The 12,548-nt window shown below is 43.0% G+C and overlaps 1 protein-coding gene across 2 annotated transcripts in view; it reads right to left on the bottom strand.

The window, feature by feature from the left end:
* Positions 1–2,619: 2,619 nt before the first annotated feature.
* The window catches only part of LOC146319720 (dynamin-1-like), a 23,003-nt gene continuing 13,074 nt past the window's right edge, over positions 2,620–12,548 (bottom strand). For both annotated transcript variants that reach the window (XM_084727747.1, XM_084727748.1), the window contains 9 exons: positions 12,235–12,348; positions 12,043–12,152; positions 11,036–11,147; positions 10,816–10,827; positions 10,547–10,714; positions 10,356–10,442; positions 9,108–9,262; positions 8,856–9,026; positions 2,620–3,048 (listed from right to left, as the gene is read on the bottom strand). In XM_084727747.1, the coding sequence (XP_084583873.1) occupies positions 2,988–3,048; positions 8,856–9,026; positions 9,108–9,262; positions 10,356–10,442; positions 10,547–10,714; positions 10,816–10,827; positions 11,036–11,147; positions 12,043–12,152; positions 12,235–12,348 (990 nt within the window). In that variant the 3' untranslated portion in view covers positions 2,620–2,987. The remainder of the gene's footprint in view (positions 3,049–8,855; positions 9,027–9,107; positions 9,263–10,355; positions 10,443–10,546; positions 10,715–10,815; positions 10,828–11,035; positions 11,148–12,042; positions 12,153–12,234; positions 12,349–12,548) is intronic.

The raw sequence follows: 12,548 nt of genomic DNA, 5'->3' as shown, positions 1-12,548 counted from the left end.
TTATAAACCTAAGTTATTGATGATGATGATGAACTGATTGTGATCAGAGGAGAGAACAACACATTCAGACTGAAGATTTAAAGAAACAGAAACTTCAGCAGAAAATATGGTACTTTTACTTGTAGCCGAGTAATATTTTAGACCTGTAAAAGTACTTGTACTTGAGTACAGATTTTCAGAACTCGTTCCACTTCTGCAGAGAACGTTCAGCATTAATTTGAACAGTGTGTCACATGAAACAGACATTTTTTTAAAACATGGTTCAGAAAGGAAATTTCAAAGGAGCAACTGTAGCATTTGTGTCAAGTGAAGGAAGTTTGTTTTCTTGATCTTTGATGACATCGTGGTCATTTTATTATTTATTGTAGTAAATATAAGACATATTTCTCCTTAAAGACGTGACTTGACGTGGTTTACTTTAGTCTTAGTTTACTTGTTTTGAAATAAATCAGACTTGACACTCGTCATCTTCATTCACACAAACTTTATTCATGTCAACACATCTCTGTTGGCCCTGATCACATGACACTAAGATACACAACATAACAACACACATACACACTGTAACACACACACACGCACTCACACACACACACACACACACACACACACACACACACACACACACACACACACAGACACTACAGTGTGGGCCGCTGCATATTTCATTTGAACAGATCTATATATATGTTCCTCACATATATATGGTACATTATCATCTTCATATATTCTGTAAACATTACATTAATATTAATAGAATACAGAGAGAACTATCCACGATCACAGGTGTGTGTGTGGGAGGCCGAGCTGCGTTCAACACACTGCTGCTGCTGCAGAGCAACATGTGCAACACTTTACATTCAAAATCATAAAACTACAACAGTACTACTTAAAAACTACCATAAATCAGAGTTTAGATCCATGCTGACGTTAAAGTGACACCTCACAGCTACGAACACGTTCTAACACGGTGAAGCCTGTGATGTGCTGAACGCAGCTCAGAGCTCGACTAACTGACACAATCACCACAACAAGAACAGCGTACACATACACAGGTAGAATAAATAGATCAGCAGTTATAGATTCGATCGGTTCAGTTTGTCCTTCAGTCACAAACATCACCTTCAGTCAACAGACAGAAAAACACCTGCATGAACAGTACTCTTCATCATCATCATCATCATCACCTGCAGAGCTGCATTAACACCAAACTGTCTCCTGCAACAGTTTCACTCTTCAGATGTCCAGCAACAACCAAAAATAACACTTTTATAAATCAAAATATTTAACCTCAAAGACATCAGAGGAATATAACAACAACAATACTTTTCTATTGCTACAAATTCTGTTTTTGATAATGCTATAATGATGAATTTACACTTTATTTGATCATTTCATGATCATTTCCATGTGAGCTTCCTGAAAAGATTTCTGTGATCTGGGACTAATTCCAGCTCAGTTCAGTTGATGAACTCCTAATTAATGAAATTTAATACAGGTAATTAAATCCAAATCACATAGTTGTTTTCAGAAAAGAAAACTCACAAGGAAAATGCCCTAAAAAAATAAAGCATGACTTTAAAGACGCCTCCTAAATGGCTGATGCTTTCGCTCTTCTTCCGACCAGCTTCAGTGACAATCTGATTTACCAACAGGCGCCGCCGGTCGTCATCTGACACGCCAGGTCACATGATTTCACGAATCCAGCTGCCTCGCAGAATAACTCTCCAGCTATGTCATATAGTTGATTAATCTGATTGGTTGAAGTTGGCCTGTGTTAGACGTGATGGACAGATGGCTCATCCAATCACCCGCCAAGTGTTTTTTGAAAGTGCCTGCCCTTTTTTTGACTTTTTCAACTGATTCTGTGTAACACAACAATCTGGCGTGTCAGGTTAGGTTGCTGTTGGCAGTTTGCTACTCACTGAGTCAAAGGACCTTCCTTAAGTCCCACCCCTTTGTGGAACCTTGGTCAACTTTGTCATTTCCTGTTTCCTGTAGTTCACTAGCTCACTTACATAAATCATTGGCTAGCTAGTTAGCAAGGGTTTTGCTAACACTAGGCTATAAGATGTAGCTACCAAATAATTTATGTACATTGGCTGGCTAGTAAGAACACAGAGCAAAAATGGGCGGGACTTAAAACTGTAAGTTTCTTTCAAAACCAGCTGGAAACAACTGGAACCTGTCAGTGGAACCAGTAACAACCAGTTACAACTAGTAGGAGCCAGCTGGAAACAGGTATTGGAACTGGTTAAAACCAGATAACAAGACTCAGAGGACAGATGTCAGCAGACTAGAACAGAGTAGAGAAGGACTAGAATCCAGTAGAGTAGATTCTAGGACCACTGGTTTAAATGTAAGAAAGCTAACAATGCTAAACGTGTTTGGTGGTAAACATCAACACCAATAATGCCATTTTAAAAAGAACCACAGATGAATAAATAAATCAATAAATAGATTAATAAATATCTGCAAGTTAAAACAATATGTAAACTTTACACTGTAAAGAAAAGTTTCAGCAGAAGAACATTGGCTTCATACAGGACAGAAACACAGTAAAGAAAAATAGAACTACATAATTTTGTTCCAGGAGTCGATACAGCTAGCTAACTAGCTAACTGGCTAACTGGCTAGCTGTGTGCAGGCAGGTTTGATGATCCAGAGAGGAGTGAGAGGTCTTCACTTGGACACCATCTCTGGAGTCCTCTACAGTACTTAATAAACCTGATGAATCACATGTTTCTGTTGTTGTGACAGTGTGAGGAGGCAGACAGACAGGCAGGTGACCTGTCTCGCCCTCCTGGGCAGACAGACTACACATCTATACACTCAATATTGCAATAGTATTTAGCTGATCATTTGCTATATATTCATAATGTGCTGATACTTCGTATTATTATTACTAGTAAGGTTCACAGTAACACAGCATCAGTAGAGACCAGTAGAACAGTTCAGTAGAGACACAAACACACACTCCATTCAGGTTAACCCTCAATAGAAGACTGGGGGCTCTCTCCATGGGCGGGGCTACCTTTACTGGGACGACTGGGGAAAAAATGACAAAAAACAAACATGAAGAAAGAGAAAAGAAAAGAGAACAACTGTGAATCGACAGAAAAGTAAACTGGCAGGAGGGTTCAAGGGTCAGAGGTCAATCAATGATCAATACTCTGATGGTACCTGTGGGAACCAGTGGGAACCAGTCAGAGAGAGCAACCAAAAAAAAAAAAGCATGAGTGGGATTTCAGGGTCAATGTCCACATCAACAGTTCTCTGGTAGAACCTGTTAAAACCACTTCAAACTAGTCAGAACAGGTTGGAACCAGTTGAAATAAATTCACACCCGTTTGGAACCAGTCAGAGATTGAACCACTTACAAGTTAGAACAAATTCAACCATCTAGTTACAGCTAGTTGGAAACACTCAAAGCATTCAGAACCAGTTAGAATGAGATGGAAACAGTCGGTGAGAACCAGCTGGAACTGGCCAGAATGGACTGGAACCAATCAAAACCAGTTGGAATCTTTAAGAGATGGATCTCATAAGATGCAGTTGGAACAAGTAAGAACCATCAAGAAGTGGTTGTGACCAGTCAGAACCAGTTAGAACCAGTCAGAACCAGTTAAAACGTGATTTTCACCCTCCCAGTCATGTTCCGTGAAGACCTGCCCTCCTCTGCTTCTGATTGGCTTGTCTTTTTTGGTTGGGCTGGGTAGATTAAGACAGGAGGAGTGAGACTGGGTCAGGTTAGGGTAAGAATATCAAGGTAAACCAATCAGAGGGAGAGTAGGGTGGGCCTTCATGCAATGATGATGCAAAGTATCCAATGGGAGCCCACTGGAACCGGCTGGAACCAGTAGGCAGATATTAGAACCAGTTAGCACCAACAGAAACTCTTGGGACCAACTGAGCCACCAAGTAGGAACCTGTTGAAATCAGTAAAAACCCGCTGCTACCAGCTGGAAGTTATTGTAACCAGTCAAAACCTACTGGAACCAGTGGGAACCGGTGAGAATTTGCTGGATCCAGCTGGAACAAGTAGAAAATTGTTGGAAGCAGTTAGAACAAGAAGAATCAGCTGGAAGCAGTAGGCCCATGTTGGAACCAGCTGGGACCTCAGAAACATCTTGGAGCCAGGTGAACCAAGCTGCAGATAGCTGACCCTTTTGATGTCCCGCCTGGTTTTGCTCTGTGCTCCAATAACAGTTGAGTAAGCTCATTACCTGGTGGTACCATGGTCAGCTTTGTCCTTTCCTGTTTTCTGTACTTAGATCTGCTCTGAGCTCAGCTCATCTATGTTGAAAAGAAAAACACCTTTTGAATTTGGTTCATCTTAAGTTAGCTAATGTTAGCAAAACACTAGCTAACCAGCTGGTTAATCTACATCAATTGTTATTCACCTACTTTCTCTGATAGCTAACGTGGTTGTGTCTAGAAGGTCACCTCAGACCTGCAAAATATGTCATTTTAACTCAAATCATGATCTTCATCTAACCATAACCAGGTGTTCTTGTCCCTAAACTGACACAGATGTGCATCACAGCAGCAGTCACTTTATAAAACACCATGAGTGTGTAGAATGACGACAATGAAGAAATCATACGTACAAATGTCTGTGAAGATTCTCAGTCATCCAGACCGTGGTATCTCTAGGAGCTGTACGACGGCAACTGGACTCGCTTGAGGTTCTTGAAAACATTTCACCTTTTATCATCCAAGAGGTTTCTTCAGTTCTAAGTGACTGATGGGAAATTCCAGGTATTTAACATCTTGTGGGGTCTTTTTTTGCAGAAGTGTATGTATTTCATTCAGGAAAGACCAACAGTTGGACAGAGGAGAGAAAGAAGCCATTTTTGTCCATCTGGAACTACCATCAGATAGATTAACACCCATTCACACCTCAACTCTCACATGTGACTTCAGTGACTCTGACGGTGTTAATGACCCCACAAGAGGTTAACTACCTGGAACGTGCCATACTGTCCTGGAACTTCAAGCCAGTCCAGGAACCTTCATACAGCTCCTGGAGAAACAGATAAAAGTCTCATGAGACTTTCCAAATCAACGGTTCTCTTCTAGACACAACCAGCTAATGTTGGCTGGCAGCTAGTTACATCTAACCAGCTAACTAACATTAGCTAACAGAGCACAATAACTTGGGAAGGGTCAATTTAAACCAGTGGCAACCAGCTGAAACCAGCTGGAACCAGCAGACATGAACCACAATCCGTACCCACATGAAACCAGTAGGAATCAGTTGGATACATCTTCAACCGGTAAGAACTTATTGAACCCAGCTGACACCAGTAAGAACCAGTAGAAACCTTGTTGTCACCAGTTGGCACCCAGTGAAACCAGTAGAACCTTCTGTAGTCGGTCAGAACCAGGTGGAACCAGTCGTAGCTGGTTCTGAAGTGTGTTTGTGAGTCTCTTTGTGCTCCAAAACCACATGTGAGACATCTGTGCACATGTTGAACCAGCTGTGGACGTGTGTGTGTGTCTGTGTGTGTGTTAGAGGGAGGAGTCAGAGTCTGGTCTGGAGGGTCGAGATGGAGATGCAGGAGCCCTCCGACTGGAGACAACAACAGACAAGACAGACAGACAGAGAAACAGACAGAAAGACAGACAAACAGTCAGTAACACGACAATGGAGCTGTCAGTCACACAGCTAACTATGATGCTGGGGAAGTGGGCGGGGTCACATGGCGATCTGATTGGACGATGAGGCACACACAAAGAGTTGGTGAGAGACAGTGACATCACACAAACAGCTGACGTACCATTGGTGGACTCCTCACTGGTCACTGATAGAGATTCTGAAAGAATAACCATATATGGTCAATATGACCTGTTCTGACACTGACACACCTGAGAGCTTCCTGTTTAGCCTTATGAGGTACTGTTAGAACAGGATCGCACAAACAGAGCGAGAGAGAGACAGGTAGACAGACAGACAGAGAGACAGTTAGTTAGAGAGACAGGCAGGCAGTCAGTCAGAGATACAGACGGTTTTAGAGACATACAGTTAGTGCAACAGACAATTAGTTAGAGAGACAGACAGATGGTTAGAAAGACAGGCAAACAGTTAGTCTGAGATACAGAGAGACAGACAGATGGACAGTTAGAGACAGACAGATGGACAGACAGACAGACAGACAGTTACAGAGAGACAGATGGTTAGAGAGACAGACAGACAGATGGTTAGAGAGACAGACAGATGGACAGATGGACAGACAGACAGTTACAGAGAGACAGATGGTTAGAGAAACAGTCAGACAGATGGTTAGAGAGACAGACAGACATGGCTCCAGGTGGATGTATATGGTGACAGTTCAGTTTCGTCTCTGTGAGTCCAGAGCTGGTCCGGGGTGTTTTTAGCCTAGCTTAGCACAAAGACTGGAAGCAGATGGAAAGTGTTAGCCTGCCTATATTAACATTATATATTACATTTTCTATTGCAGTGTAGTTTGAACTGGCTGAAAGTCCAGCTGTCCACCAAACTTTGCACTTTTAAAGGTCTGATCGAATTACGTCGATACGACAGGATATCACTTCACGTTAAATCAATCGTCCATATTTCAATACCTGAGAGTCAAAAGTGGTCATCAGGATGGTTAACACTAAACACATCTAACAGCTGAAGAGTGTACTGTTTGATAGCCTATAAGCAGCTGCAGCTAACATTAGCATGCCTTCAGCTAACGTTGGCCCACCTGTGGCCAGCGCTGAAGCTGGAAGACACAACTTCACTGACATCTCTGGTAGATTAATTAGCTTGATGGATTAATTGTTGTTTGAGACCATCTGACTTTTTCCACGGTCTTGGCTGACATTAGCTTAGCATTTTTACTAGCATTAACCAACACTCTGTCTGAAACTCCTTACTAGCATGCTGTTTACCACGCTAAATGCTATAAGTACGTCTGAAACTTTAGAATGAAAACACGAGTATTGGTATTGGTTCAGCGGTAACTTTTGCTGAAGCTATATTTTTCATGTTTAATTGTTCCAGGCTAACAGCTTCCACCTGCTTCCAGTCTTTGAGCTAAGCTAGGCTAATCATGTCCTGGACGTCCCTCTTCACAGAGATAAAACTGGTGATTTCCCAAAATGTGGGACTGATCCTTTACCGCTCACTTGTGTTTAAAGATGGCAGAGTGAAGAAGACTGGGGATGATGAAGATAAGAATGTGCAGGGGAGGGAGGAGGAGAGGAAGAAAGAAAGACCAGTCTTTCTTTTCCATGTCTGTGCAGGTTGTTTGTGGATCGCAGTGTTTGTTCTAAAGCACCAATGAAGAAGAAATTCTGACCACAGAATAATAATAAAAATGCTGTTTTTTTTTAAATGAACTCTGGTTTGCTCTGATACAAAACACTGTGTGGTGTTTCACTTCATCTCTGGGTCCAGTTTGGTAAAAAAACAAAAACAAAAAACAACAACAACAACAACAATGTGCTGAGTCATGGTTAACATCAGGTTAAAAATGACAGATTCAGGTTTCAGAGGAATTTTATCAGTTCACGTTATTTTGATCACATATTCAATTTTATTTTGTTATTTTAATTTTTGACTTTCTGATGGACGTCAGTCAGAGTTGATGTTCTGTGTGTGTTGAACCAAACTGGACTCAGGTCAGGTCTTCACTGATCTGAACATCTGCAGACATCTGGAACCACATTCATGATGCATTCAGGTCACAGCACAGTGTGGATTATTACTGTTTAAAGTTACTGATCTATTCACTTAAGTTAGTGTTTATGTCAGAAAATGTCACAATTAAGTTTACAGTTTCCTCTAAATATTATAATTTTCAACATCACAGTTTTACAGCTCAAACTCATTCAGATCAGTGAAACCAGCCGCTTCAAGTTTCTCTGTATACAGATGGAGCTCAAATTTGAACTGAATTTACATGAAATCAAACCAGACTGACTGTTTGTTGTGCGAGTGTGAGTTCATTGGTTGAAGCAGTTTGCGGTGACACCTGCAGGCTGCAGCTGGTATGATTTTCTGCATCATCACACATCATCACAAGCTAACGGCTCCCGCTCACACTGACCAATCAGCCTCCAACCGAAGAGTTCACGAAAACATCTTTTTGGGTGAAGTGACACAAGATGGAAAAAGAGCTCCCACGTGACCTGAATGCAGCATTGTAGTAAAGTTTTGACATCAGGCAGCTTCCTGATACAGCAGGGGCTGATGGGGAATGCAGTCTTCAGCTGATCTAAAGACCTGTTTAGACTGTGTGGTCCATGACTACAAATAAACCAATCAGACTGTAACATTTTCTGGAGGCTAAGTGATGATTAAAGTTAACAGCGAGTCCTTCAGATGTAAATGTGGGTCTTACCTGTGTGTGTGTGTGTGTGTGTGTTTATTATGAGAGGAACATATCTGACTAAGCTAAGCTAACAGGCAGTCTCTGATCATTTAGTTTCTTCATTTGCATCATGTTTCATGTTTCTCAGTTTCAAACATTATCAGACAGCATTTAGATCAGGTGTCTGGCCTAAGGACTCATCTGCGAGCTGCATCCTGCTCCAATTTAGTGATGATAAAACTAAACTTAATAAATACAGATGTTAGCATGATGCTAGAACATCTGCTGCAGGATTAAGGTTAACTCTGACAGCTGTTGTCACAGTGTAAGTACCACTTTAAAGCATCAAACCATCAGGGTTTCACTCAGGATTCACTTCAGTTTATAATGACCACAACACAGTAAACTCTTCTTTCCTGACAGTCTTTGAACACATCACACAGAACCAGTGTACGACTGGGAAGTGACCAGTGTGCTGTTGGTCACCTGTACTGTGTGTGTGTGTGTGTGTGTGTGTGTGTATAGTACCTGGGGACTCCAGGTGGGGGTGCTCTGTTGGGTCGGGATGGGACGGAGGGTGGGGGTCCTGGGTCAGGTGACACCGCGGGACGAGATGGTGGGCCAGGGGCTGCACGGCCGCCTGGACGAGGAGGTCCAGGAGGGGCCCGACGCTGCGGGGTTGGGCTGGACATGGGAGACCTGTAGAGACCAGCAGGGGGACTCAGTGAGGCGGATCAGATGTACTGTATCTATGTCACAGGTTAGCAGTTGCTAGGTTACCTGCGTCCTGAAGGCATCCCTGTCACCTGCAGCCAGGAGTCGTCGACAGGCGGTGGCATCGCTGTGGTGACAGTGGAGGTGCTGATGTCACCGATGATGCCCAGGCCTTCACGCAGAGCATGGTACATCCTCAACATCTCATCACGGTGCTGAGCCTGGAGGACAGACAGACAGACAGACAGTCACCTATAATCACACTGACCTGTCTGTCAGCTTGGTAGCTTTCAGGACGGCCCCCACAAGAAAGTGAGGCCCCGGAAGACGCTGAGGCTCCCTGTTGTTCAGCCTCCCTTGTCTCAGCCTCCAGGCAGTTCCCTACCTGATCCTACCCTGGAGTCTTCTGGGAAGCCTTCCAGGAAGAAGCATTGCTTTCACTGACATCGTGTCTCCCAGGTGTCCACCAAGCTGCAGCCGTCCCCTGTACCTGAGCTGCAGCAGTCTTTAGCTGGTGCTGGTCTAGCTTCCTTTTTCAATGATTCTTCTGTCTCACCTGCCAGTCTCCCTGTCACTCATCTCCGGCCCTGCAGCCAAATCTTTTGGTGCCAGCTGCCTTTCCTGCTCTCCAGCCTTGTTGTAGACCTTTGTGGCCTTGGTCTCCAGAAGGATTGCATCTTCAGCACCTGCCTCCAGAGGGGTTCTGTCTTTGCCATCAGCCTCCAGAGGGGTTCCATTTTTGGCTCTGGCCTCCAGAGTGCTTCCATCTTCACCACCAGAGGGGTTCCATCTTCAGTGCTGACCTCCAGAAGGGTCCCGCTTCACCGCCGACCTCCGGTGCTGGCCTGCAGGTCATCTTCACCTGCCTTCTTCACCAGCAGCATCTTGAGCAGCATCTCCCTCAATACAGGACACATTTCACAAACTGTTGTCTCCATTAGTCACTGAGACACAAGAACATGAGAAAACACACACAGAAATAAAGGTTCTAAAAGGGTTCTACCTGAAGAGCTGGGGTTTACTTAAAACCATTTACTTCCGTAGAACCCTTTTTTGAACAAAGGGTTTGTCAAGGGTTCTTTGTAAGACTGAAGGTTCTATTAAGAGTCATTTTCATCTTAAGAACCATTTTTTATTCTTCAAGAATTGTTAAAATAATTTCATCACGTTTTTTGTACTATAATATAAAAGGGTCTCAGTCTCTCAGTCCACCTGTCTGTCTCTGAGTCCACCTGTCTGTCTCTCAGTCCACCTGTCTGTCTCTCAGTCCACCTGTCTGTCTCTCAGTCCACCTGTCTGTCTCTGTGTCCCTACCTGTTCCTGGGACTCCTCCATCAGGCTGTTTTGGTCTCCACAGGAGTAAAGTTGAGCCAGCAGGTCAGAGTGGATGAACTCCTTCGTCTGAGGAGCACAGAGGAAGTCACATGACTCATTACAACACTTCCTCTGTGTGTCTATCTCTGTGTGTGAGTGTGTGTGTGTGTGTGTGTGTGTGTGTGTCGTACGTTGTTGACCATCAGGTGCATGATGGTCTTGGGGATCAGGTCTCTGACGGTGCGGTGGATGATGGCCAGGTACGAGTCCACCAGGTTCCTGACGATCTCCACCTGTCGCTCTAGCTGAGGGTCCATACTGTGGATCTGCCCGTCGCTGCTCGTCTCCTCCACCTCCACCTGCACAAACATGGCCGCCCATCAAATACATATCACTTGGTATAAATGGGGTGGACAAAATAATAGAAACACATGTCAGTTCATAAGAAGACAGAACTCACCTTCTCTTTATCCTGCAGGACAGAAGGAGAGAAATGAAGCATGTTAGTGTCATAATATGTTATAACAGTGTAATAACCAGTAATATTACTGCAGTTATTATGTAACAATGTAATATAGGAATGCTTCAGTAATCCTGTAGTAATACTGCAGCAATCATGATGTAGTAGCTGTAATACTGCAGTAAACGTGTATGAATGTAGCAGCAGTTATGCGCCGTACCACGCTGCGTTCAGGGTACACTCCAGCTCGTAGGAAAGAAGCCTTCCAGCTGTCCACCTCCTCCTGAGACTCGCTGGCGAGCTCCAGCTGACGGTAGTCTTTGTAAACATTCCTGAAACATTTTCACTTGATTAACAGTTGAATGTGAGGAAAGTTTTCTGACAGATATAAAACAGTATCATCTGCATACGTGTGAACATTATTCTGCTCCGTCAGTAAATCTGTATCACATTCTGTGTTTTTATTAGAATCACTCAACATATTAGAGCTGAATCTAAAGACTGTTTTCATTATAGATGTAGGTTAGATGTTTATCCAATAAAATCTGAAGAAAATTGTGAAAAATGCTCATCATAATTTCCCTGAGCCCAAAGTGGCTTCTTCAAATGACTTCTGTACTTCATCACACAGCTCAAAACCCAAAGTTCACTGTTGTAAATGACAAAGAGAAACAAATCTTAACATTAAAGAAGCTGGAAATAACAAATATTTCACAGTTTTAGAACAATTATTTTTTTAAACAATTATTTTAACTCTATTCTTTTTTTCAAGTCTTTCCTTTAACAATCAAAGTCCAAGATGACGTCCTAAAATGTCTGATTAATTAAATAATCAGTTAAATATTAACTAATAGTCAATTCAACATTTCAGTGCTTGACTTTTTGGTTATGAATAATTTTCTATTAATCACCTAATCAATCAATCAATCAACTAATTGTTGCAGTTTCTGCAGAACTCTTATGTTCCACAGATCTACTGAAACACACAGAAACACACAGACACACACACAGACACACACACACACACACAGACACACACACACCGACACACACACACACAGACACACACACACACACACAGAAACACACACACACACACACACACACACACACACAAACAGAAACACACACAGACACACACACCGACACACACACACACACACACAGAAACAGACAGAAACACACACAGACACACATACAGACACACACACACACAGACACACACACCTGTGTTCAGTGTTGAACAGGGCGAAGATGTGTTTGCTGGACATGAAACTCTTCTCGATGTCTTTGAGTTTCAGGTTGTCTACAGGCAGCATGTACTTCTTCTCTTTCTCCTGCAGGGGGCGACAACAACAACAATAAACACAACAACAATATTTATGTGTGTGTGTGTGTGTGTGTGTGTGTGTGTGTTACCTCATCGTCTTTGTACCAGGACAGGGTCTCTGCAGTCAGCACAAACCAGTACTCTTTAGCTCCGCCCTTCATGATGCCGATGTTGTTGATGGTCAGCCAGCCTTTACGGATCACCTGCACATCAACACAACACCTGGAGTTATGATGTCATTCAACTGTCAATAATCAGCCTGGACTCTGAACTGTGGAGAGCTGTGATTGGTCACTGACTGCCAGAGGAGACAACAGTCCTCTCAGTCTTTACTGCAGTACAAGTACAGATACTCAGGTAAAAGTAGAATCTCTGTCTTGTTACGTCCTTTACGTAGTTTGTC

This window comes from Lutjanus erythropterus, chromosome 10, assembly GCF_056507025.1.
Source record: "Lutjanus erythropterus isolate fLutEry1 chromosome 10, fLutEry1.hap2, whole genome shotgun sequence".
NCBI lineage: Eukaryota > Metazoa > Chordata > Actinopteri > Lutjaniformes > Lutjanidae > Lutjanus > Lutjanus erythropterus.
This window is presented reverse-complemented; position numbering and strand designations above follow the sequence as displayed.